General features: G+C 36.1%; 1 protein-coding gene and 2 long non-coding RNA genes across 5 annotated transcripts; 2 read left to right on the forward strand and 1 right to left on the reverse strand.

Annotated features, from left to right (window-relative positions):
- Nucleotides 1-201: 201 nt before the first annotated feature.
- On the forward strand, nucleotides 202-10,722 carry LOC110785374 (uncharacterized). 3 transcript variants are annotated; one of them, XR_008930093.1, is made up of 4 exons: nucleotides 202-564; nucleotides 637-721; nucleotides 9,229-10,213; nucleotides 10,306-10,722. It is a non-coding gene; the product is annotated as an uncharacterized lncRNA (long non-coding RNA). The 3 variants fall into 3 exon arrangements; XR_008930092.1 differs by lacking the exon at nucleotides 10,306-10,722 and having other exon boundaries at nucleotides 9,229-9,496; nucleotides 9,638-10,302; XR_008930091.1 differs by lacking the exon at nucleotides 10,306-10,722 and having other exon boundaries at nucleotides 9,229-10,302.
- An 857-nt stretch (nucleotides 10,723-11,579) lies between these two features.
- On the reverse strand, nucleotides 11,580-13,286 carry LOC130469830 (uncharacterized). Its single transcript, XR_008930090.1, has 2 exons — nucleotides 13,084-13,286; nucleotides 11,580-12,064 (listed from the first exon to the last, which is right to left on the reverse strand). It is a non-coding gene; the product is annotated as an uncharacterized lncRNA (long non-coding RNA).
- Nucleotides 13,287-24,064: 10,778 nt separating this feature from the next.
- On the forward strand, nucleotides 24,065-26,698 carry LOC110785419 (putative receptor protein kinase ZmPK1). Its single transcript, XM_021989860.2, has one exon. The coding sequence runs from the start codon at nucleotides 24,086-24,088 to the stop codon at nucleotides 26,537-26,539; it is 2,454 nt and encodes an 817-aa protein (XP_021845552.2). The 5' UTR covers nucleotides 24,065-24,085; the 3' UTR covers nucleotides 26,540-26,698.
- The last annotated feature ends 518 nt before the right edge of the window (nucleotides 26,699-27,216 follow it).

Here is a 27,216-nt window from a genome sequence, read left to right on the forward strand (position 1 = left end):
TGTTTTCACGCGCGAGATCAACGGCTCAAGATTTCGCGAGATGGACGACTACGGTGACTTCCTATTCTTCCCATTTAAATGTCCTTCTCATTGGAGGGGGACCCTATATATATATATATATATATATATATATATATATATATATATATATATATATATATATATATATATATATATATATATATATATATAGGACCAGGTTCTGGTGAGAATCTACCTTAAGATGAGAACCTCCTTATAATGAGAACCTCTAATCACCGTCCGATTAAACCTAAATTAACGGATGAGATCGGATCTTAACCAATCTAACTCCCGACCACCTTTGGTTCCAAATTCCAAACCAGGCATTTCTCTCTCCTCCTTCCCAAAAATATCGACTTTCTCTCTCTACTCCCTGAGAAATCGACTTCGATTTTCCCTTCAAATATCTTCAAAATTGTTGCGAATTTTTGTGTGAATTTTTAGAGCTGGATTTTGTGCCGATTTCGAGAGATTATGGGATCAATTATGTGAGAATTTTCAAGTTATTTGGTGAATTCACTTCAAAATTTATCAATCATAGAGGTAAATGTTGATAATAAATTCAATTAGATTTCTCGAATTTTAATTCCTCTAATTTTCATTGCTAATTTTCAGTGATCTTCGCATGTTAAATTGAATCAATTTTCTCCATGAATTGCAATGTCATCGATAATTTGCTGCGAAATTCCCTTAGATAGAGGTAAGTGTCATTACTTCAGTGCAATTTAATTTCTAGGTTTTTAAATTGAATACTGAGAAGATCCTCTTGTTTGATGTTCTCCCCTTTTGGTTACTGGATTGATTGTCGTCCTCCATGATTATTAATTGAAAAACCTCATAACTAAAGCGAGTACAACAAAAATAAGGTTGACTAGGGTTTACTATTTGTTTTGGGGTTGAAATTAGGGGATTCAAATCAGCAATTCAGTTTAGAATGACGAATTGGAGAGAGAAAATGAGTGGAATTGAATTATTTATAGAGTTTGGGAGTGTCTATAATTTTTTCGTACGATGATCTGATTGAATTTCTGATCGATTTTAAGCTTGATAGAAGTAAATCAATTTAGCTACATTAAAATGTGTTGAAGTAAACGAAAATTGTGCATAAGTAAACTTATTATCGCTAAAAGTAAACTGAACTAAATTTTTTTTCTGTATTATGCATTTTTGTGGGTGACTCAAATTGTTTAGCTTACTTTTAGAGTACGCAGGATTACCTGAATGTGGACATAGGATAATAGGATGGATAGCTGAATTATGCCAGAGTTTCACAGTTTGCAGGGTAGCATGTATATTTTCTTATATTCTCAAACATCCTGATGTGGTTGCGGTTGCGGTTATCGCTGCTGCTGCTGTTGCAATTTGTTGATTCTGAGTTTTGATGATGACAACGCAAACTTCCTAATCGTTGTTTAAGTGTTTTTGTAATGCAAAGTTAGGGAGTGCCTGAGTAGGACAAACTAAGCATGTGGAACAAACACCAAGCAATGCAGGGAATCCTAAAGAATCGATCAAGTTTGCAAATATAAAGATGGTTGATCCTAAGAATGGCTGTTCCCAAAGAAGGTTGTTCCCAAGGAAGGCTGTTCCCAAAGAAGGCTGTTCCCAAAGAAGGTTGTTCCCAAGGAAGGTTGTTCCCAAAGATGGTTGTTCCCAAAGACGACTGTTCCCAAGACGGCTGTTCCCAAGACGGCTGTTCCCAAGACGGTTGTTTCCAAGACGGTTGTTCCCAAGACGGCTGTTCCAAAGACAGCTGTTCCCAAAGACGGTTGTTCCCAAAGACGGCTGTTCCTAAAGAAGGCTGATCCTCAACGGCTGATCCTAAGCAAGTTATTAAGGTGTTCCTCATATATTATAAGGATCATCAATGTTTCGGAGAAGGAACAATGCATGAAGCGTTCAAGCGAAGCTTCAAAAGGTGCCAACATAGAAGCTACAACATATGAGTTTATGTTTAGATTTTATGTAAGTATTTTAATAACGTTTATGCATAATATGGAACAAAAGGAACACGTGTGTTTTAATACGTTTGAGAAAATAGTTTTTGTAAATAGAATAAAGTTTTATAAAGCAAAAATCTTTTGGAAAATAAATAAAACGCTTTTAATAAAATCAACATTGGATTCTGATTCAGAACTCCTTGTTTTCCAAGAAAAGATTTTACTTGTTCCTAAAACTGCTCCCACTATTCTCTCTAAAATTGAACGTGTTAAAAGTGGTTTGAAGAAGTCTCCCTGTTTCTCTCAATCAACGTGCACGTTACTGCTCCCAGTAACTGTTAGTGGCAGTTGAGGGGAACATGGGAAACTGACCAAGAAAGTTCTTCTATAAAAGGAAAAGGTTTTCATTTCTCAAATTACAACTGACAACGTGCAATATTTCTAAAGAACTTAAGAGTTTTTATAAAAGTCAGTTTGCAAAAGAGCGTGTTCCTAAAGTTCCTTTATTGTACATAAGCTTTATTAAATACTAGAGTTTTCATAATTCGAGTTGTAATTGTGGGGTTAAGGATCAAGTGATCCTTGAGTTTTGAGTGTGAGGGTCGAGTGATCCTTGAGTTGTGGGGTTAAGGATCAAGTGATCCTTGAGTTTTGAGTGTAAGGGTTGAGTGATCCTTAAAGTGACTTAGAGTCAAGTCAGCGAGAGAGTGTGAAAGGAGCAAGCACAGTAACCAACGGGGATTGCTGTGAGGAACTCGTGTTCAAGTGGAACTCGAGTTATTGAGTGTGTTGTATTCGAGCGATTACAATATATAAAAGAGTTTGAGGTTTTCGCTTCTTGATAAGGATCAAGAAGTTTCCTCAGTTTTCACATTCTTCGTATTAATTTGTTAGCTGTTCCTATAATTTCTAAATTCCGCAAAGGAACACCCTAAGTTCAACGAAACAATTCACCCCCCCCTCTTGTCAGTGTTCCTACTGGAATATCAGTTGGTATCAGAGCTGGATCTCACAAAAATACAGGAAACCCTGTTGAGAAAAAGTTCCTGGAAAGTATGAACACTCACGAGAAACTCGAAGAAGGTTATTCAACTCAAAGACCTCCAATGTTCAACGGAAAATTGTATACCTATTGGAAGAACAGAATGGAGATCTTTATCAAGGCAGAGAACTATCAATTTTGGCGAGTCATAGAAGTCGGTAACTTTGAGGTAACAAAAACCAATGTTGAAAATGAGGTAGTTCCTAAACCTATTTCTGAATTTGTGAAAGAAGATTTTGAAAAATATGAAATCAATGCTATGGCTGTTAAGATTTTGCATTGCGGCCTTGGACCTCATGAACACAATAGAGTTATGGGGTGCAAGAGCGCAAAGCAAATCTGGGATCTCCTTCAAGTCACACATGAAGGAACAAATGAGGTCAAACGTTCTAAAATTGATTTACTGATGTCTAAATATGAACGTTTTGAAATGCATCCACAAGAAACAATTCAGGAGATGTTTACTCGTTTCACTAACATTACTAATGAACTTGTTTCCCTTGGAAGAATTATTCCCTCTGATGAACAGGTTAGGAAAATTCTAAGGAGCATGCCTCAAGATGATCGATGGAGAACCAAGGTCACTGCATTGTTTGAAACCAAGGATTTCACCAAATTCAACATTGAGCAGCTGGCAGGATCCTTAATGACACATGAACTACATCTAGGATCAGCTGTTCCTGAGAATCCAAAGAACCGAGGTATTGCTCTTAAGGCTGATGAACTGGAGGATTCAGAACCGGATGAAAAAGAGGCTGCCACTTTGGTCAGAAGGATGAAAAGATTATACAGAAACCTTAGACCGGGAAATCAAAAAGGAAGGAACTCCGGAAGAAGAACAATTGGTTCCAAATCCGACCAAGGATGCTTCAAGTGCGGTGATCCAGACCATCAAATCCGGGAGTGCCCTCAGTGGGAATATGAAAAAGGAAAAGGAAAGGATCAACTCAAAGAAAGATTCAACAAACCCACCTTTTCCAAACCCAAAAAGGCAATGATTGCAGCATGGGGAGATGTTATAGACTCGGAGGACGATGATGACCAACCAGAAAAAGAAAGTGCCAACCTGTGCCTCATGGCAAAGATTGATGGAACAATGCAAGATCCATCAAACGAGGTAAGTTCCACAACTTCTCAATCTTTGTCTAATAATAGGTTAATTGAATCACCAATTGAAACTCTAGTATTTTTTGAAAAGCTTAGTGTAGTAAAGGAACAAAGTAATAAGGCATTGGAGCCCAATAAAGATCACATGACCTACCTAAATAATGTTAGATATGAGGTACAAGGTAGGTTATTGGAATTGCCTGACAGGAACAACTCTCTCCAAGACTCTCTTGGAAGAGTTAAAAATGCACATACTATTCTTGATGAAACTGATAATATTGATAAAGTTCAGGAACAAGAGGATTTCGAACTTGGTTTGATTCACTTTACAGATGAAAATAAAAGGATAGATAAACCAGTTTTTCAAGAAATCAAAGCGAATCAGGGAGTTCCTGTGCAAGAGGAACAAGCAGAAAATCAAGGTGTTCCTGTGCAAGAGGAACAAGCAGAAAATCAAGGTGTTCCTATGCAAGAGGAACAAGAAGAAAATCAAGGTGTTCCTGTGCAAGAGGAACAAGTAGAAAATAATCTGGGAGTTCATGTTCAAGAGGAACAAGCTAATCAGGAGGTTCCTATCCGAGAGGAACAAGCAGAAAATACTGGAGTCTCCGTTCAAGAGGAACAAGAGGAACTCAAATGGATGTTCAGGAACAAGCTTGATGAACATGGAACAATAGTCAGGAACAAAGCAAGGTTAGTCGTTAAACGCCATAATCAACAGGTGGGCACTAATTTCAAAGAAACATTTGATCCTGTTGATAGATTAAAAACTATAAGAACCTTAATTGTTTTTGCAGCCTTTACGGAAATTAAGTTGTACCAAATGGACGTCAAAAATTCTTCCCTAAACGAACATTTAGAAGATGACGTCTATGTGGAACAACCTCCCGATTCTAAATATCCTGAATTTCCAAACCACATCTATAAGCTTGACAAAGCTCATTATGAGTTAAAGCAAGCTACTAGATCGTGGTACGAAATATTATCTGAACTCCTTCTGAAAAATAATTTCAAACGAAAAAATTTATTTTTTGTACAAATTTACGTTGACAATATACTATTTGGTGCAACAAATGAAAGTATGTGCAAGGATCTTACAAAGTAAACAAGCAGAGAGAAGCACGAGAAAATGAGACTGGAACTGGGAATGATCAAGCTAAGATAAGGAAGCAGGAAGATCCTCTAAAGGTATAAACTTTAATATTAAATGCTTGGCCTTGATATATATTCATAATTTTACGTGCGAAAGCATAGCTGAAGTTTACCATCGTTAGGGATCAACTTACATAATGAAAGTGCATAATACATGATTAAATAAATGAATCAATAATGCGAGATGCAAAAATAAGCTGTTCCACAATTAGGTTTACCATTATAATTTTTCATGTATTCTCTCAAATTTTTTATCATTATTTATCTTTTAGAATTTTATTTTTATCTTTATTTTTTCCTCGAATTTTTTTTTATCTTTCCGATTTTTTTTGTTTATCATCCACATACATAAACCTCACAAATTCATTTCTTAATCCTCAAATTCTTCTTGTTCCCAACAACTAAGAAACTAATGGAAACAATCCAAATAGATCTCAACTACTCAAAAACCACACCCACAAATACACGTTTAACCTCACCTCCTTGTACCTCTCTCATAATCTATTCCCCACCACTCCATACTCCTTCACAAACAATGGTGAGAACAAGTATCAACAGAAATATGACAAACAAAAGAAACTGAAACTCTACCTCACCAATCCCCATGGAAACCTCACCACTCAAAACCCCTGAAAAAAACCCAAACCCATTCACCTCCAAAAACCCAACCGTTTGGAATCACCCTTGACCCAATACCGGCAAAGATTCAATTCTCACTGGCGACAATAGTGGCGCTTCGCAGGGGGAAGGAGTAGTCGGTCGAACGCCGGGGGAAGTGGGAAGTGGGCGGTGGTCGGAAAAGGAGGCGTCGAATGTCCTCTCGTCCAAGAATGTTTATTTGGTTGAAGGTGTTGTAATAAATAAGATTGAATTAGACCGAATCGGTCAGTGATGAGGAGGATGTAAGTGAAAAGGAGGAAGAGTCTGTAAAAGTTAAGAAAGTGACAAAGGTAGAGAAACATGCGAAAGAGAAAAAGGGTGTTCATAAATCACCTACAGGAGGGAGAAGGAATATGTGGATTGCTACCAAAGGAACAAAAGTAATTAGTCCTTCTACAAATGTTGATATTTCCTGTGATGATGAGGATCAAGAGGGGGAACAAGGATAGGAGGCCATTAATATTGAAAATAAGGAGAAGGAACAAGCATCCCAACCCAAGGATGTTGTTCCTAATCCTAGAGTAGTACATGTTCCTCCCCCTACAACTGTTCCTGTTGGTTTTACTGGTTTTGGTGGCTTTCATTCTTATGCTAGTTCCTCTAGTTACTTGGGATCACAGAAGGATCCCTCGATTGAGGAACTCAAGGAGCAGGTTGGTCAGGTTAAGGAAATGATGGCCATGATATTAGATGTACAGGAAGGCACGGATGCAAGGATTGTTCAGTTACAGGCACAGGTGGGTGTTTTAGTATCAGTAGTCTAAGGAGATGGGATCCGGTCTGCATCAACTCAACGCTCAAGTGACTACGAGCTCCTCCACAATTCTTCAGAAGCTTGAAAACTAAACCCTTCACCCATAAACCTGATCCGCTATTTTGGTTGTTAACTTGGTTTTGTTATTTGTTTTGAACAATTTTTTTTCTATTTTATTTTTTATGTAACCCTCAATTTGGGTGACATCATCGTTATTTTTATTTTTAGAACCTGTGGAACCTAAAACTTGCATCTCTAAAAATTGGTTGATTTCTTTTATTATATATTATGCTTACAATTAATTAAGCATGTTGAGACTTGACTTTGAGGCTAACTTAGTTTGCCAAACGTTGATCGTGGGGTGCTATGAATATTATATTATTGCCATGTATTTTTTCTTTTTGTTAATGCCAACAGGGGGAAGAGAATGCAAACTTTTCTTAAATGATCTTACCTGTCTCCATGTCCCTCATTAACTCACTTCTTGCTGTAAGTTTTCAATTTTCTTTTTCACCGTCATTTTTACAAACTTCGTTGTTTTTAAAAATTCATCTTTTTTCGTAACTTTTTAATTTTGTTTTGTTTTGAAAACTTGTTTAGGATTGCGAATAAGTTTGATCTTTTTGGTAAAAGTTTGTTTATGTTGTCATCACCAAAAAGGGGGAATATTGTTGATTCTGAGTTTTGATGATGACAACGCAAACTTCCTAATCGTTGTTTAAGTGTTTTTGTAATGCAAAGTTAGGGAGTGCCTGAGTAGGACAAACTAAGCATGTGGAACAAACACCAAGCAATGCAGGGAATCCTAAAGAATCGATCAAGTTTGCAAATATAAAGATGGTTGATCCTAAGAATGGCTGTTCCCAAAGAAGGTTGTTCCCAAGGAAGGCTGTTCCCAAAGAAGGTTGTTCCCAAAGAAGGTTGTTCCCAAGGAAGGCTGTTCCCAAAGATGGTTGTTCCCAAAGACGACTGTTCCCAAGACGGCTGTTCCCAAGACGGCTGTTCCCAAGACGGTTGTTTCCAAGACGGTTGTTCCCAAGACGGCTGTTCCAAAGATAGCTGTTCCCAAAGACGGTTGTTCCCAAAGACGGCTGTTCCTAAAGAAGGCTGATCCTAAGCAAGTTATTAAGGTGTTCCTCATATATTATAAGGATCATCAATGTTTCGGAGAAGGAACAATGCATGAAGCGTTCAAGCGAAGCTTCAAAAGGTGCCAACATAGAAGCTACAACATATGAGTTTATGTTTAGATTTTATGTAAGTATTTTAATAACGTTTATGCATAATATGGAACAAAAGGAACACGTGTGTTTTAATACGTTTGAGAAAATAGTTTTTGTAAATAGAATAAAGTTTTATAAAGCAAAAATCTTTTAGAAAATAAATAAAACGCTTTTAATAAAATCAACATTGGATTCTGATTCAGAACTCCTTGTTTTCCAAGAAAAGATTTTACTTGTTCCTAAAACTGCTCCCACTATTCTCTCTAAAATTGAACGTGTTAAAAGTGGTTTGAAGAAGTCTCCCTGTTTCTCTCAATCAACGTGCACGTTACTGCTCCCAGTAACTGTTAGTGGCAGTTGAGGGGAACATGGGAAACTGACCAAGAAAGTTCTTCTATAAAAGGAAAAGGTTTTCATTTCTCAAATTACAACTGACAACGTGCAATATTTCTAAAGAACTTAAGAGTTTTTATAAAAGTCAGTTTGCAAAAGAGCGTGTTCCTAAAGTTCCTTTATTGTACATAAGCTTTATTAAATACTAGAGTTTTCATAATTCGAGTTGTAATTGTGGGGTTAAGGATCAAGTGATCCTTGAGTTTTGAGTGTGAGGGTCGAGTGATCCTTGAGTTGTGGGGTTAAGGATCAAGTGATCCTTGAGTTTTGAGTGTAAGGGTTGAGTGATCCTTAAAGTGACTTAGAGTCAAGTCAGCGAGAGAGTGTGAAAGGAGCAAGCACAGTAACCAACGGGGATTGCTGTGAGGAACTCGTGTTCAAGTGGAACTCGAGTTATTGAGTGTGTTGTATTCGAGCGATTACAATATATAAAAGAGTTTGAGGTTTTCGCTTCTTGATAAGGATCAAGAAGTTTCCTCAGTTTTCACATTCTTCGTATTAATTTGTTAGCTGTTCCTATAATTTCTAAATTCCGCAAAGGAACACCCTAAGTTCAACGAAACAATTCACCCCCCCCTCTTGTCAGTGTTCCTACTGGAATATCACAATTGTTGTTGAAGCAGCAGCTTTTCCAGCATTAGCTTTTGGGATTTTGATTGAGCCTCTTCTCTTTCCTTAAGCAAGGTGTCTGTAGGACGATCAAAGCTCTACCAAACTAGAATGTCGTTGTTGTTTCATTTACTTTTAAATTAGTTCCATTTACTTTTAAATTAGTTCCATTTACTTTTTTTAATTATTTATCTACTTTTAAAAGTGTGATGCAACTTGAGATTTTGTTTATGTGAATTACTTTAAATCAGTTCCATTTACTTTCAAATTAGTTCCATTTACTTTCCTTAGTTCATTATCTACGTTTTTTGAATTGTGTTGATATAGGCTGCTACAAGTTGGGGATTGGTGTGGCTCGGATGAGCACCTACTTCTTTGTATAGATTAGTAGTATGAACTGACGGAGGAGGACCCGACTACTAGATCACCTGCAAAGGAGGCCTACCAGAAGCAGCTGGGGGAGGTATTCAATATGAACAGGACAAGTATTCTTGCATTCAAGAACAAGCCACCTAATCCTGTTGAGTTCATGCCCCAGGAGTATACTTCTGTCCACCAACCTAAGTCCGTTAAGCCTCACAGACACATCCCTCAGGTAATTTTTATGCCTATTTGTATATAAAATCTACAAAATCGTTTATGTTTATTGTTGTTCGTTTAATTGGGTTGTTTGGTTAAAGTAGGATAAGAAACCCTAAGCAGGAATTGTTCTGTTCTTTGTATATTGAGTGTATAGTTGCAGACTTCAGAGCGTACATTGGATGCCCCCAATCTGTTAGACAACTACTACTTGAATTCGTTGGATTAGGATAGCAATAATGTTCTTGCAATAGCTCTTGGAACCGCAATGTACCTTTGGGATGCATCTACTGGATCTACTTCAGAATTGGTAGCCGTTGATGATGATAAAGGTCCTGTAACCACTGTAAACTGGGCTCCTGACGGTCGTCACGTTGGTGTTGACTTGAACGATTCTGAAGTTCAGCTCTGGGATTCAACATCCAACCGGCAGGCAACACTTAACATCTAACTCTACAACTTTCAATGACCAATTAGTCTATTGTTTATTGGTTCAATTATGACATTCATTGTTTTGTTGTACCTGTAGTTGAGGACTTTGAAAGGAGGCCACAGAGCTCGTGTTGGGTCACTGACATGGAACAACCACATCCTCACCACTGATCAATGGACAGAAAGATTGTTAACATTGATGTGAGGATTAGAGACCATGTAGTGGAGACCTACAGAGGACACCAACAAGAGGTTTGTTGCCTAAAGTGGTCAGCTTTAGGGAAACAACTAGGTAGTGGAGGTAATGACAACATTATTCACATTTACTTTAAAATTAGTTCCATTTACTTTTCAGAGTTCATTATCTACTTTTTTTTAATTATGTTTATATAGGCTGCTGCAAGTTGGGAATTGGTGTAGCTCAGATGAGCACCTAGTTCTTGGTATAGATCAATAGTATGACCTTGGTATACTTCAGATCCGATGCAGTCTACGCAGAAGCTTGAGATTGGGCTTTCGTTATAAGGCTCGTTGCACGTCTTGTGGTCAGGTTATTGACAACATTATTAAATGATAGAAAAGGTAGGTTTTGGTCTGGCTGAAGCTGCTATTTTTGTTGTCTTAGTAGACCAAAGTTGACTCGTTGACTTTGGTGCAAGATTAACCTCTATATCTATTAGGTATTAGCTCTTGATCCCTAATGAATATTGACATGCTAGGCTTTGGAGCGTGTATGGCGTGATGTCATTTGGAGTTGAGTATTTTGGTAGTAGATGTTCTTAAACCTATTAGCTCAAATGGTAGAGCACTATGCATACGCATAGGGGATGTAGGTTCGATTCCTACATAGGTTGTCTCAAAAAGTAAAGTAAAAAAATATAAAGTAAATAAAAGAAACTCAAAAGTAAATCATAATAAATCAAAAGTAAACCAAAATATTCTGAAGTACATGTACAATTAGTATAAGTTAAACTAAAAAGAAAAGAATTATAAAGCCTTTTTCAAATGGAAAGCTTAAATTACAAAAGTAAAGAAAATAAACATATAAGTAAACAAAATTGTTCCAAAAGTAAATTGAAACTATTTTCCACTTTCATTTAATCAATTTGATTCAAAGGTAAAAGTAAGTTATCTCTTTGCTCTAAAATAGGTTTGACATGATTTTTCTTTTGTTCAATTCTGAAGTAAATAAAGAACTCGTAAAAGTAAATAGAATTGATTAAAAAGTAAAGAATCACTAAATAGGAGAATTAATATTCATAAAACGAATGCAAAGAATTTCCTATGTAATGTTGCATCCGATAAGAACTGAAACTATACTAGAAAACAAGATTGTTACAGGATCAAGAGGAACATAAAAAAAAAAAATCAAAAGTAAATATTATTAACTCAAAAGTAAATTAAAAAACCTCAAAAGTAAATTAAAAAAAACTCAAAAGTATTTGTACAACGTAGAAACTCCGAGTATTGAAGTACATGGAGGCCAAAGTAAAGGTTTTCAAACTAAAACAAAACAAACAATACAAAAAGTAAAGATTAACCTACGTGGGATTCGAACCCACATCTTTTGTGCATTTGCACAATGCTATGCCGGTTGAGCTAGTAGGCTAGTGTTTTTAAATAGAATCAACAAAAGTAAAGCAGAAGCCAAAAAAAGTAAATCAAAATAGTTCAAAAGTAAAGGCTATGTATTTTACATAATACCTCAACTATTTGATCAACAATGTCAACCAACAAAATTCACCACTTTTGGACTTTGCTTCTTATTTACCATCGCGTGATTCTGGTTTTAATCAGATACAGTATCACTTTTAGAATTCAAATAAAACTGGCAGACTGAAAATCCCCAACCTGTCAGATTCATCAGTTGTAGTACCTAACCTAACAACACCAAAGGATAATAAGACTATAGCAACAGACCAGTAGCAAACAGATTAGAGGCTGATCTACTGAACATCAACCCTTATGCCTATCAACCTTTACCAGCAGCAGTAGAAACCAAAGGGATCCGTTTCAATCACCACTTTCTCATACCCCAGTCTAGAAGCAATTAATATACCCCGCCTTGCAGTAGCCATCTCAGCAACACCCGCCTCCCATCCAGTCTTTCACGGCACCACTCCAGCAGCTACAACTCTTTCCACTGCAGTCCCTTTTTTACAGATCCAAGTTAGACCATATCCCATCTCAACAACGTTGCAACTATGTTTATGTTTTATTACCCCGATCCATTGGGGGGTTCCAATGAGAAAATGAAGTGCATTTGTTACTATCACCTCTTGGAAAGACTTTATCAGCATATTCAACATACTCATGTACCAAAGAGCAAAGTTTGCTGCCATTATTTCTATGTTGGGATTTTCGTTCTTTTATCACATCAATTAGAGATCCTACAACTCCAAATAAATTAAGCTAAGGAGATAAACTCTAACCTCAACCATAATAAGCTTGAGAAAACACCAGTCAAAAGCTATAGAGCTCTCATTTCATAGCAGGAAAAGGAGATTGATTCTCAAAATGTTACTCATTTTCCATAGGTGCCACACGGAAACGGGATACCATAAAATCATTTCAAGGAGAAAATCATAGCTAAAATTGATAACAAACCAATCATACCAATAAAAACACACAAAGGAGGAAGGAATACAAATTTGGGCAACTCAAAGTTTTGGAAAATCTGGTTGCATCAGATGGAAGAAGACAAGATAGATACAATACAAAATTTGTCCTTCATTTGTTTTAAAAGTAGATAAAGAATTCAGAAAAGTGAACAATACCTATTAAAAATTAAAGAATCATAAGACAGGAGAATGTACAAATAACACGCCACACTTCATTCTCCTCATCACAACCTTGTAAAACTAAAGCAACAACATCAACTACTTAAAATTCAACTCAATTCGAGTAAAACACCTAGCTAATTCCAGAAAGGTAAAAACATCAAAAGTAAAACCCTAAATCGAAGATTGAATCGAATGAACTCCATTCAAGGAAACTAATAATTCAACGGAATCAATTGAATTCCAATACATAAACCTAATTCCACGAAATCAAAAGAAAACCACATATTCGAGCAAAATCAATTTGAAAGATTGAATCAAATGCATAAATTTCAATCAAAAATTGAATTGAAGAAAAAAATACAAAAGTAACCGAGTGAATTTAACTTACCAGACCACAGATTTGTGATGACAATGAATAAATTGAATCTTCTAAGGTTGGCACGAGAGATGTAGAAGAACGAGAGGAGGGAGAAAATGGCGAGAGTCCGCATGAGGAGAGAGAAAGTTGAAAGGAGAGAGAGAAAGAATTACGAAAAAGAATGTTTGTGAGAGGAGGTCATTCGCGTGAGTTAAATTACTAATCTAACCTTAATATTTTCGTTTTGATATATATATATATATATATATATATATATATATATATATATATATATATATATATATATGACTAGGTTCTTGGTGAGAACCTGAACCTCCCTTATAATGAGAACCTTTAATAGCCATTGGATTAAAACAAAACGTACGGCTGAGATCAAATCTCAAAAAAATCTTAATCCTGATGAAACAAAACACGCGGGTTTCTCTCCCCTGCTTCTAAAATTCATCACACTTTCTCTCTCCTCCTTCCAAAATCCTAATCTTCGCGACTTTCTACCCCAATTTCTTCACAGTTACAAAATTTTCGATAATCATAGAAGTAATAGATCCCTGGAGAATCGATAATTTGATTGGATTCTTGATCAATTTGTTTCGAATTTTCATACACAAAGGTAAGATTTTCGATTTTAAGGTTTTTAATTTCTTCAGCTTTCATTGCAAATTTATTTTTAGCTTCAATATGATACTCGAATTAGGTTTTCATCACTTTCTTTCTCTAATTCCTAAAGTTCGTTGTTCAATTTCAGCTTAAACTTGCAAGTTCGTCTCAAAATGGCTGCCAATTCGACCATAATTTCGTGAATTCACACTAAAGTTTCTCAAAGATAAAGGTAAAGGTGCTAATTTTGTTCAATTAGAATTTTCTTTTATCGAAGTTTAATTAGATTTCTAGTTCTTAAATGTCTGTGAATTTTTTCCTTCGTTGAATACAATATATGTTTCTCACACGATAATCTGATTGAACTTCTGATCGATTTTGAGCTTGATAGAAGTGAATTAATTAGCTAGATCAAAATGTGTTGAAGTAAACGAAAATTGTGCATAAGTAAACTTATTATTTCTAAAAGTAAACTGAAGTAAACAAATTGTTTGTATTATGCATTTTTCTGGGTGATTCATATTATTTAGCTTATTTTTAGCAGTTGTGACTGATTTTTTAGCTTAGTTATTTTTATAGCACTAAAGATTACCTAGACTTATAGTTGATGATTATGATCGAGGTGTGACATAGATGATAAAGTAATTACAACCGCTCAAAAGTAAACTAAATCTCTATATAAGTAAACTAAACCTCTCTAAAAGTAAACTTAAATATCTAGAATATAGTCTCTGGTAGTATCATGTAAATTTGATATACCAACTCAAAAGTAAATAATGTAAACTCCAAAGTAAATAAAAATGGCAGTGGCCCGATGTCTGCTTACTTGTTGGCTGCCGGTTTCTTTATTATGCAGAAACTGCAGGATGCTTTTGACATTAGTTAACTCAGGTTGATTGTATATGCTGGTTAGTTTTGGTGGTTATGTACTATTTCTATTGTGTTTGTTGTTTTGTAGTTATTTGTGCAGTGAGTTATGGTTGCATTACATAAGCTAGGCTAGCTCGCAAGGTTGTGCTGCTGCTTGCATTGACGGTGATGATCTGGTGCAGGCAGTTGTTGGTCAGGTTAACAGGATGGCGGTGCTATTTTGAGATTGGTGAGGTGTTTTTCTTGTGTTACAGTGTTACTGCTGTGCAATGGTAGCCTGACCAAAGTTGATTTGTTGTTTCTTGTTTTGTTTTCCAAAAGTAAACTAAATTAATCTAAAAGTTAATTAAATCTCTCTCAAAGTAAACTTAATAGTAATAATAATGAAACGTCAATATTATTCATTTAAACCTATTAGCTCAAATGGTAGAGCACTATGCAGATGCATAGGGGATGTAGGTTCAATTCCTACATAGGTTATTTTTAAAGTAAACTAAAAAGAAAAACTCAAAAGTAAATAAAAGAAACTCAAAAGTAAATCATAATAAATTAAAAGTAAACCATAATAAATCGATTCAATGTCTTATGAAACTGAGTAATCCTACACTTCTTTGAGTCTTGAAGGCAATAAATCGGTTCATATATCAGTGTGTTTTATAATATACTCGTATTGAATAAGAAACCCCCCTACGCATGTCTGCTATGGAGAGAAATTGTTTTCTGATTATAAGATCAATTACAATCTAATTTTCATGTTAAGAACTCGGCGTATCAGATAATATAATACGGAGTACAACAATTAGTTGCCGTTAAAAAATAATAGCTGAGTATGATAAAATAATAGCTGGAAATCTCTCTGGAATGATGTGAGGGCTCTTAGTTCTGTGATTACAACACCATGGCTGATTATGGGTGATTTTAATTCCATTCTCAACTCTGATGACAGACTTAATGGTAGTATTGTTTCTGCCACTGAAACTAGAGATTTTGAAGATTGTATTGATGTTGCTGCTTTGGCTGAATTGAAAACTTGTGGTCATTTCTATTCTTGGAGTAATAAGGGGCAGGGTGATATGAGAATTAGCTCTAGAATTGACAGAGCATTGGGAAATGCAAGCTGGCACCTCACTTTCACTGATGCAATTGTTGATTATCTGAATCCTGGTCTTTCAGACCATTCCCCTCTTTTATTGTCTTGCAATATCAATGTTACTACAGGAGGAAGGCCATTTAAGTTTTTCAACTATATGGCAGAGCATCCTAAATTCTTGCAGACTGTCCAAGATGGGTGGAACACTAATATTCATGGAAGTGGGAAGGGGCTTGCTCAGGTGTGGGCTAAGCTTAAGGTGATTAAACAAGGTCTTAAACAACTTCATCAGCAGGAATTTGCAAAGTTGGAAGAAAAAATTGAACACATTAGAGCTGAGTTGAGTCTTGTTCAAACTCAGCTGGCTAACAACTTCATAGATGCATTGTTACAAGGGAAAGAGAAGGAGTGTACTGAAAAGATGAAAAAGTTCCTTCATGTTCAAGAATCTTCTTATAGGCAGAAATCCAGAATTCAATGGTTGCAGGCTGGTGACGCCAATACAAAATTCTTCTTTAGTGCAATGAAGGAAAGGCAATCCAGAAACAACATAGATGTGTTGTATGACAGTACTGGTAAAAAACTAACAACTATGGATGAAATCAAGGGTGAGATCTGTCAGTTTTATAAAGGGTTGATTGGCACTGCTGCTCCTTTCTTAACTGGGATTGATGTGAATATAGTCAGGAAGGGTAAACAATTGTCTCCTAATGATGCTGATGCTTTGATTCAACCTGTTACAGAAAGTGAGATTGATGCTGCATTGAAAGGAATTGATCCTAATAAGGCTCCAGGAGTGGATGGCTTTAATAGCCTTTTCTTTTTGAGGGCTTGGGGAGTTGTTAAAACTGATGATTACAGGGCTGTACAGGAGTGCTTTATTACTGGAGTTATGCCAAAACAGGTTAATAACACCTATGTTACCCTCATTCCAAAAGTGCAGAATGCTTCAAATATTAAAGACTTCAGGCCCATTGCTTGCTGTTCAGTTGTATATAAAATTGTCTCTAAGATTATTACTTCTAGAATGCAGAAGGTGATTGGTGATGTTATCAGTCCATCCCAAGCTGGTTTCATTCCTGGTAGGAACATTTCAGATAATATCTTATTGGCTTGTGAGCTGGTAAAGTGTTACACCAGAAAGAATATTTCCCCTAGGTGTATGTTGAAGGTGGATATGAAGAAAGCTTATGATTCTTTGGAGTGGTCTTTCTTACAAAGTATGCTTGCTGAGTTAGGCTTCCCAACTAAATTCATTGGTTGGGTGATGCAATGTTTGAATACAGTTTCATATGATCAATGGCATCCCTTCTCCTCCTATTTCTGCAAAAAAAGACTTAAGACAAGGAGATCCAATGTCTCCCTATCTTTTTGCTATAGGGATGGAGTATCTGTCAAGATGCTTAGCTGAGCTCACCAAGAACAAAGCCCTTAAGTTTCATCCTAGATGTAAGAGAGTTGATTTAACCCATATGATGTTTGCAGATGATTTGCTGCTCTTTTCTAGAGCTGATATCCCTTCTGTGTCATCTTTATTTGCTGCTTTCACTCAGTTCTCAAGAGCTTCTGGGTTGGAGGCTAATCTTCATAAAAGTGAAGTATATCTTGCAGGGGTTAATGATCAGATGGGGGATCAGTTAGTTGCTCTCTTGGGGATTGCTAAAGGTACTTTCCCAATTAGATATTTGGGTGTACCCCTCACAACCAGAAAACTAAGCTACAATGAATGCAAACCTCTCATTGAGAAAACAGTTACAAGAATTAAAGGGTGGTCTGCTAGATTTCTCTCTTATGCTGGTAGGCTGCAACTTATCAAGTCTGTTTTGTTTGGTGTCCAACTGTATTGGTGCCAAATTTTTGTGATGCCTAAAAAGGTTATGAAAGAAATTCAGAGGTTGTGTAGGAGTTTCTTATGGACAGGCAATGAAGTTGGGTCCAAGAAGGCTCCTGTTGCTTGGGAAAATCTTTGTCTTCCCAAGACCTGTGGTGGTTGAAACTTGAAGGATCTCATTACTTGGAACAAGGCTGTTGTGCTGAAACATTGTTGGGCTTTATCTATGAAGCAGGATAGGCTCTGGGTTAAATGGATGCATACCTACTATATACAGCAGAGAGATTTCTGGACCATGCCAGTTCCTAATGGTCTTACTTGGTCAATGAGGAAAATTTGGCATCAAAGAGAGTTGTTGCTGCAAGTTGGGGATGGAAGTCAGTTTGTGGTAGCTGGTAAATTCAAGATTCATAAAGCTTACAAACAACTGCATCAGAGTGGTGTTCAGGTGCCCTGGAAAAGATTGGTCTGTAACAGTAAGGCTAGCCCTAAGAGTACATTTGTTGTGTGGTTAGCAGTCCAAAATAGGCTTGCTACCAAAGATAGGCTGATCAAATGGAATGTTAGTGTTGTTAGTACTTGTGAGATGTGTCAGCAGTATGATGAGGATCTGAATCATCTATTCTTCTCTTGCAAGTATTCTTCTGAAGTTTGGCAGTTGGTTCTGAATGACATGGGAATTCACAGAAGTGGTTTACAGTGGCATGAAGAAGTGGATTTGGCAGTTAAGAAGAGTAGGAGCTCAAGGAAGACTGATGCTACCTATGCTATGGCTTTCATTGAGACTGTTTATGGGATTTGGTTGCAAAGAAACTCCCAAATTTTCTCTAGCAAGGTGGACACTCCAAAGGTGGTTGCTAACAGGATTCTTTTATGTGTAGCTTGTAGACAGTAGTTCCTCTTGTTTTAGTTGTTTTTGTTGTTGCTTTGTTGCTGTTGTAAGGAGGTGTGTGGACTTGGTGTTTTTGTCTCTTTTGGTAAATCAATATAATCTCTATTTGCCAAAAAAAAAAATGTTCATAATTTTGCAACAAAAGATGTACTGTATATTATTCAACCTTCTGAAATTTAGAATTACATTCTGAATTCACTAAATATTCAAATAGAAAGTGCTAGACTTCTAATGTTTTAAAACAGAAAACACAAGAATAGCAGGCAGCAGTGTTTTCTCTAATTTCCAAAGAAAATGTCTTCCCAGTTCCTTTATTTCAAATTAAGTTTTGAGATGTGCAACAAACCAGTATCGATTTATGCTTGTTGATTCTTTATGCCATGGTTTAATGTTTTTCTGTGATCTTTCATATGCTATCTGACCTAATGGATATTATGCAGAAACCCAATTAGTCCAAATCAGCAGGGTGGTGGAAGATACCAGGAAAAGATGATAAACCTGCATGGACTCCATGTGAGTGAAGCTATCCATGTGCTGAAGCAGGAGTTGAGTGTATTGAGGAATGCATCAAGGTTAGATGAACAGAGGTTACATGTTTATATTTGTGTTGGGACAGGACAACATACACGAGGTACTCGCACTCCTGCTAGACTTCCCGTTGTTGTCCAGCGCTACCTGCTTGAAGAGGAGGGTCTAGAGTACAGTGAACCGCAACAAGGCCTGCTTCGTGTTGTGCTAAAAGTAAATCAAAGTACCTCAAAAGTAAATCATAATAACTAAAAAGTAAATGTCCTACCACCAACACTAATACAACAAAGGTAAGGATTATTTTGAGTTATTTGCATGGATGTACTATGTTGTAGCAAAGAATTAAGAAAAAGTGTGACTTTTGTTACATTAGTTGTCAGAAATATCCGAAAAGTAAATAAGACACACTCAAAAGTAAACTAATAATACTCAAAAGTATATCAGAAAACATCGAAGTGTATGAAGAATCAAATGGTCTGATGCAATAAACATGCATATAAACTCTTAGTCAAAGTAAAGGTTTTCAAACAAAAAGTAAATAAAACATACAAAAAAGTAAAGATAAACCTACGAGGGAGTCGAACCCACATCTTTGTGCATTTGCACAATGCTCTGCCAATTGAGCTAGTAGGCTAGTATTTTTAAATAGAATAAATAAAATTAAAGGCCCAATTACTCTTATTACCTAGATAAACAAAGTCAATGCATGTCAACTTTAGGATCACATATAAAAGTAGCGCATTTGCAACACCAATAACATAGCACAAACCAGCATACAAAAAATTAGAACCCAACCCAAGAAAATCGGCTTATTATTTGCCAAAAGTTGACTTTTGCTGACTTGTTGGCTCTTTTTTGCTTTGTTCAGTTCTGTTTCCTAGAGTTGTGGCAGGCTTACCGAGTTGCGGATTGCTTCGGGTCACTACAGAAAATTGAGGGGAAATCTATCAAATTCATTCCATCAGTAAACCTCTGTGACATTTAAGTTCTAATATAGTGAATTACTTATAACAACTTACCTGTGGAACCTTGTTCTGCTTCCAAAAACTGCAGCGTGATAGTAGGATAGGGGGTACTATGATGAGAATGATTACCAGATTCATTAGGAGAGTTGATGCAGCCAAGTACATACTCCCCCCCCCCCCCCCCCCGTCATGTCTCTAGCAGAAGTAAGACGCAGTTAAACAGAACTGAGTTGACCAACATATTTTGCACGACAGCTCAATGATGACCAACTGAGATTGAGCTAGAGACTTTATGAAGGAAAATTTGGTTATCATTGAGCTGATATCAAAAACCTACCCCACATGTCATTACTGAACTGAGATGACCAACATAAGCAATATTGAATCCAAACAAAGAACAGAACCTGAACTGAATTTTTAAGACTATACCAAAACAACCAGCACAAGCCTAGCAGCACGACAGATCAGCCAAGTAGCAAGAACAACAACCTAGTAGTAAGCACAGGTTAACTTAGGTTAATCCTCTGTGTATAATTGATTCCTTAGTTAGCATTTGCAATTCGGCTGGGTGATCAAACTACTGACCTACTTCCCACCAAATAAGATATACTTGATAATCCACACCGACCCGATCAAAACATACAACTTACTCCAACAAACCAAACAATATATAGCCAGATATGCTAACCAACTAGCTCAAAATAATTTCATCTACGTGCAATGTTTTTGTCTAGTTTATCCCTTGCTCAAAGCTAGTTATTTGAATTAAGATGAACTTGTCCGGTAAATCTCATTAATGCACAAAATTTATCTGTAACAGAGGCATTGTAACTAAGAATACTGAACCGCTCAAAGAACAGATGAGTTACAGAAATTTTAAATTAAAAAATAACATACTGGGGGAATGCTAACATTATCACAAGAGAAAAGGAGAAATAACAAACTATTAGAGAGTATAGAAAATGGGACCTGATTCATTGAATTTTATTTGGAGTAAAATGAACTCCGTCTAGCCAGATTTGGAGATGTTTCCTATTAGAGAGTAGTCTTCTCCTGCTGGTACAATACATGTTTTTGACAGGTGTAGGCAGCCTTTGATGTAGAGTTCTTGCAGAGAAGTGTGACGAAAATATGTCTTCAACAAACCCGATAGGTGCCACAAGGCAACCAAAACTCTATTTTCAGGGGAAAATCATGGCTCAAAGTAAATGCAAATCAATCATCCCAGATTCCCAATACACACACTGACACACACAAAGGAGGAAGAATTAAAAAAATTGGGCTACTAAAACATAGATATAGCAATACATAATTTGTAGTTCATTTGTTTAGAAGTAGATAAAAATCGCAGAAAAGTAAACAATACAACTCACGAAAGTAAACAATCATAAAATAGGAGAATGTACAACAAACCAAACTCCATTCTTCTCATCTCAACCTTGTAAAACTGAAATAACAACATGAACTGCTTCATATTATTATTATCATTAAGAATTTACCATTAATCTTCTATAAATAAAAAAACATGTAAAAAAAAAGAAAAATAGATTATAACCCTAAAATGAAATCCTGAAAAAAAAAATATTGAAAACCCTAAATTTAGATATCAAAATCGCAAACAATGTAACAAATTCACAAATTTAAAACCATAAATTTATTCCAATATGTTCAATCAAACATTAATTCGACCAAAACAAAACTGAAACCCTAATTAATAGACAAAATTTTGATACAAATCAGAACTTAAATCCAAAAAGGCAACAAATTATTACCTGAAGTTCAATCAATACCTGCGCGAATTGAGAGAGATGAAATCGCAAGAAGATTAAGCAATTGCAGGAACAACGAAAATTGAATACATTGAAGAAGATGAAATCGATCGAGATGATTTGCAGGAAGAGAGAGAAAACGAAAGGAAGAGAGAGAAAGAAAGATAACGGAAAATGGGGAAGAAGGGGATGTCATTCAAGTCGTCAAACTTACCAACTTACCCTTATTATTTTGAGTTGGTCGGGCATGATTAGAGCCGTTCGATTGAAAGATCGGAGGGTTGGGATTAGTTCTCAGTTCTCATCTTAAGGGGTGGTTCTCACCGGATCCCGATTCTATATATATATATATATATATATATATGTTTTTTACCATAATTTTTAGAAAAAATAAAAAATGAATTATAGAAATAGGTCTACAACCGGTCCGGTCCGGGTTTTGGACCGAATTTTTCGGTTTGGTCCGGGTTCAGTCTAAGCATAATCGGTCCGGTCTTCGAATCTTGAATTATCAAATTTCGGTCTTCGATCCGGTCCGGACCGATGAACACCCCTAGCTGTATGTAATATACACTGTCACTGACAAACTTTGGCAACATACCAAATGGTTTGATTGCACCGGAGTTTAACACATTGTATTCGCAACGAGACAACAAAGCAAAAGCCATTATTGATTTGCATACATCAAATACAGACATTAGTTGCTTGATGAAATTGCAATGTATTGTTTTTATGGTAGTAAATAAAAAAATTTGGGGTGAGAGAGCAGTGGTGGACCCAGGATTTTAGGTCAGGGGTGACACGAAAATACGTTGTTATAATTTTGGGTATATAAAATAGGCAACTCGTAGATTTTTTTCTTCATTATGTTAAATTTGTATGGTTGATTTCATACACCATAAAGTTTAAACGGTTTGAGATTTTTTTTTTTTTTTTTTGTAAATGTATCACTAAATATCTAAGAAAATGTATAAAAATGAAAATAAGTGAGAACCATTATTACTACATACAAAGCAGTAGTTAAAGGAAGTTATTAAATATTGTCAAAGTGATTTTTTTTAACAAAAAGCATAAAATATATGAAGGTGAAGTATAAGGCAACAATAAAAGGTTAGTTGAAATGAACTTATTAGAAAATAAGTAAATAACGAATTAAAAAAAATAAAGATAAATATGTCGAAGGAAAAAGAAAACGATTTTGTTAGATATGGTAATGAACCCGTGACCACGCACAAAAATTACACCTTTGCAAAAACCCTGATGACCACTGCTACACGCTTCATTAATTTAATGATTTGCTGATTAAACTTATATTACAATGTTTTTTTTGTTATTAATTTTCACCTACGCTTTTTTCTTTTTTCAGGGGGTGGCATGTGCCCCCCTTGGCCCCTTAGTAGGTCCGCCAGTGTGAGAACTCTCGACCTCAGGATCACTCAACTTAGCTATGAGACCTACGCGCTAGCCAACTGCGCCACCACCCCTTTGTTTTAAAGTGGTTAACTGATACTTTATTATCTAATTATACTATAATCTGGTTTACAGATATATTAATTCAATTATATTTCATTAACAATCAAATTAAACATGATTAGGAAGATAATTCAAAACTTAAAACAACAGACAAAAGTCACTAATCAAATTTTTCATGTTTTATACTAACTCCTCCGTTACGAATAATCTTTACACTTACTAATTGGACGACAATTAAATAAATTTGAAGAGCATGTGATGGTAGGGACAACAATTTGAAAAATTGGTGGCTATAAATTGTCCAACATTGTAAGTGAATGAAAATTAATACTGTGAGTGGATAAGTTGTGGTGGAATACCATAATAATTATTGCAAATTGTATGTTGTGGTGGGCCAAATAATTGTATATATATTCCAAAAATGGAATAAAGTCGAGTGTAATCAGGAACGGACTAAACGAAAAACGTAAAGAACTTGAACAGAGGTAGTACTTATATAATTACTAGATTAGATCCCGTGCATTTACGGATGTTCTAAAATTAATTGACCAACTTTTAATACTATATGTAATATATTTGACTGAAATATTTATTTCCCTAAAGTTATTGCATAATTAATAATCCTGAACATACTCATTTAACATCATATGGAATATGAAATTTGTATAAGTGGGACTGTTATTGGAAGACCGACCAAAGGTTGAATTATTAGAATTAATTTTTTCTTTATTATTTGTATTTCTTAATTATCAAATTGTCATTGGTATGAACACAAAGTTCAAAGCAGCGTATGAAGCATAAGACTATAAAAGTCTTGAGGACCTAATAGTTTGGTCTTTCATTAATATTAATTGTCCCGTCAAATACGAAATATAATTTTGTACATTTGAATTTTAATTCAAGTTGTAAATTCCCTTGAATTAAGGGTACTAGTTTGTATATATATATACATATAAACATATAGTACATACATTATCCTAGGAAGCATGCAATAAAATGAATGGCAAAAAACTCAGTTGCAATTCAATGACAAACCAAACCACACTCTTCTTGATCATGTTCTTTGTTTTCGGATCTATATTGTCTACAACAGTTGTAGCTTCGAGTTTCCTCCGAAGAAGCGCTTCTTTAACCGTTAAAGACTCGTCTTTAACTTCCCCTGACAAAACTTTCAGTTGTGGGTTTTATAGCATTGGATCAACCAATGCTTATTACTTGTCAATTTGGTTCACAAATTCAAATGACAAAACTGTTGTTTGGGTAGCCAACCGAGACAAGCCGGTTAACCGGCGTGGCTCCAAGCTGTCTCTAAGAAGAAACGGTGTGATGGTGTTGACAGACTTTGATGGAACAACGGCTTGGGAAACAAATACAACCGCCACATCCAATGTTGATAGAGTTGAGCTTCTCAACACAGGGAACCTTGTTCTGAAGGACAATGCTGGTAATATTCTTTGGCAAAGCTTTGATTTTCCTACTGATACTTTACTTCCGAGTCAACTGTTTACAAAGAACAAAAGATTGGTGTCTAAGGTTGGTTCTCAGATGTTTGGTTTGGGGTCTTTTAGTTTCTTTTTTGATACTGATAATGTGCTTAAATTGGTATATGATGGTCCTGAAATTTCAAGTATTTATTGGCCTGATACTCAATTAGAAGCATATCAGAATGGTAGAACAAATTACAATAATAGTAGGGTTGCAATGCTTGATGATACTGGCATGTTTTCTTCAAGTGATCAGTTACAGTTTAGTGTTTCAGATGTTGGTGATGTTCATGTTAGGATCAAAAGACGATTAACATTAGATTATGATGGGAATTTGCGGGTTTATAGCTTGAATGAGTCATCTGGATTTTGGTACATAACATGGCAAGCAGTTGCAAAACCATGTGATGTACATGGTCTTTGTGGTAGAAATGGTGTCTGTGTTTACACACCAGACCCTAAATGTAGTTGCCCTCCTAACTATGAGCCTGCTGATTTAACTGACTGGAGTAAAGGGTGCAATCCAAAGTTTAACAGAAGTTGCGCAGACTCAGAGTTCGTTGAGATTACCCACGTTGATTACTTTGGGTTTGATCTCAACCGAAGCAGACCTGCTTCTTTTGAAGAGTGTAAACAACTCTGCTTGGGAGATTGTCGTTGTCTCGCATTTAACTATAGACTTACTGGTGAAGGAATGTGTTTCACAAAAAATTCTCTTTTTAATGGATTCAGGTCTGTTAATTTCCCAGCTAGTATACATCTCCGAGTACCAAGAAGTGTTGCACAGACAATGAAACCTGAAACCGGCTTTGATGTGTCTCGTCTTGAATGTGGGAACGAGCAAAGTAAAGTAGTTGAATTGCCTATCACATATGACACCACCATTCAAAGATTCAAGTGGGTTTATATCTACGCATTTGCTTCTGTCATTGGTATTCTTGAACTAGTCCTTTTGGTAGCAGCTTGGTGGTTTCTTTATAAGAAGCATGGTCTTTCAACTTCTATGGAAGATGGATATCGTGCCATTTCAAATCAGTTTAGGAGCTTTAGCTACAACGAGCTCAAGACTGCAACAGGGAAATTTAAGGAAGTTCTAGGAAAGGGAGGGTTTGGTGCTGTTTACAAGGGTATTCTGGCAGATGAGAGAGCAGTTGCAGTGAAGAAACTAGAAAATATATTCCAAGGAGAAGAAGAATTTTGGGCAGAAGTGAGTACAATTGGTAAAATCAATCATATGAACCTTGCAAGAATGTGGGGTTTTTGTTCCGAAAGGAAACACAAGCTCTTGGTTTATGAGCTTGTGGAAAATGGATCTTTGGACAGACACTTGTTCTCCACCCAAACCCTTGTTGGATGGAAAGAGCGGCTTAAAGTTGCAATAGGCACGGCTAAAGGATTAGCTTACCTTCACCATGAGTGCCTAGAATGGGTTATCCATTGTGATGTGAAACCTGAAAATATACTCTTGGATGAGGATTTTGAGCCAAAAATTTCAGACTTTGGGCTAGCAAAGCTACGTCAAAGAGGGAGTCAGGGTTCAGCAGAGCTGACCGGAATCAGAGGAACAAAAGGTTATATGGCACCTGAATGGGCATTGAACCAACCCATTACTGCAAAGGTTGATGTCTACAGTTATGGAGTTGTTATCCTAGAGCTTGTCAAGGGAATTCGACTGTCAAGTAGGGTGGTGGATGATCATAATGACTTAGAGGATATATCAGAACTGGTAAAAATTGTGAGATTGGCTAAAAGCAAAATGCAGAATGAAGAAGATTCATGGGTAGAAGACTTTGTAGACCCGAGATTGGAAGGAAACTTCAGTAGATACCAAGCTGGTATAATGATTAAGGTTGGACTTTCTTGCGTGGAGGATGATAAAAATAAAAGGCCAACCATGGAGTCAGTTGTTCATGTTCTTGCAGAATGTGAAGACGAGATATTAATGTCCATTTCCGGCACCTCATAACTCCATTTTCACTCTATGTATTTACTTACATTCAGACTTGCAGTTGTTCCCAACTTTTAATATAACTGTATGTTGTAAACCAATAACTGAAATGTGCAAGATGTGCTGATATTAAATATTGGCTAAAATTTATTGTATTCTTTTCATATTTCTGGTAGAGTTTACTTTGCCATGTCAGAATGTTAACTTGAACTGCTTAGCTTGGTTTAAAACACAAATATAATCAGTTCTTTGACATATTGTCGAACAGATGGACAGCAAACAGCGATGTACAATGGAAGTTATCTGAGAAGTAAAGCATGTACAGCAGGAGGGTGAAACAATAGCAAATGCGTAGAGAATGTAGAATGCATACTGGTTAAAAAAGAAAAGTTGCTTCTTTTAAAAAATTTACAGTTGGGGTGAGAGAGGCTCGAGGCTCGAACTCTCGACCTCAGGATCACTCATCTTAGCTATGAGACCTACGCGCTAGCCAACTGCGCCACCAGCCCTATTGATAATAAATGTTAAATTTCATATTATAAGACATTGTTACCCTGTTTCATATTATTCTAACACATACTCCGTATTATTAGAATAATATTATAACACATATTATTCTAAACAGATGAAAAAATACATTCCATACAACACAGGCAATGAAAGTTGAAGTAAAAAGTTTCTTAAAGTTGGGTTTT

Source organism: Spinacia oleracea, chromosome 3 (genome assembly GCF_020520425.1).
Source record: "Spinacia oleracea cultivar Varoflay chromosome 3, BTI_SOV_V1, whole genome shotgun sequence".
In the NCBI taxonomy this organism is placed as follows: Eukaryota; Viridiplantae; Streptophyta; class Magnoliopsida; order Caryophyllales; family Amaranthaceae; genus Spinacia; species Spinacia oleracea.

Coding starts and splice junctions, on each gene's coding strand:
- LOC110785419 (XM_021989860.2), top strand. CDS start 24,086: ATGAATGGCAAAAAACTCAGTTGCAATTCAATGACAAACCAAACCACA.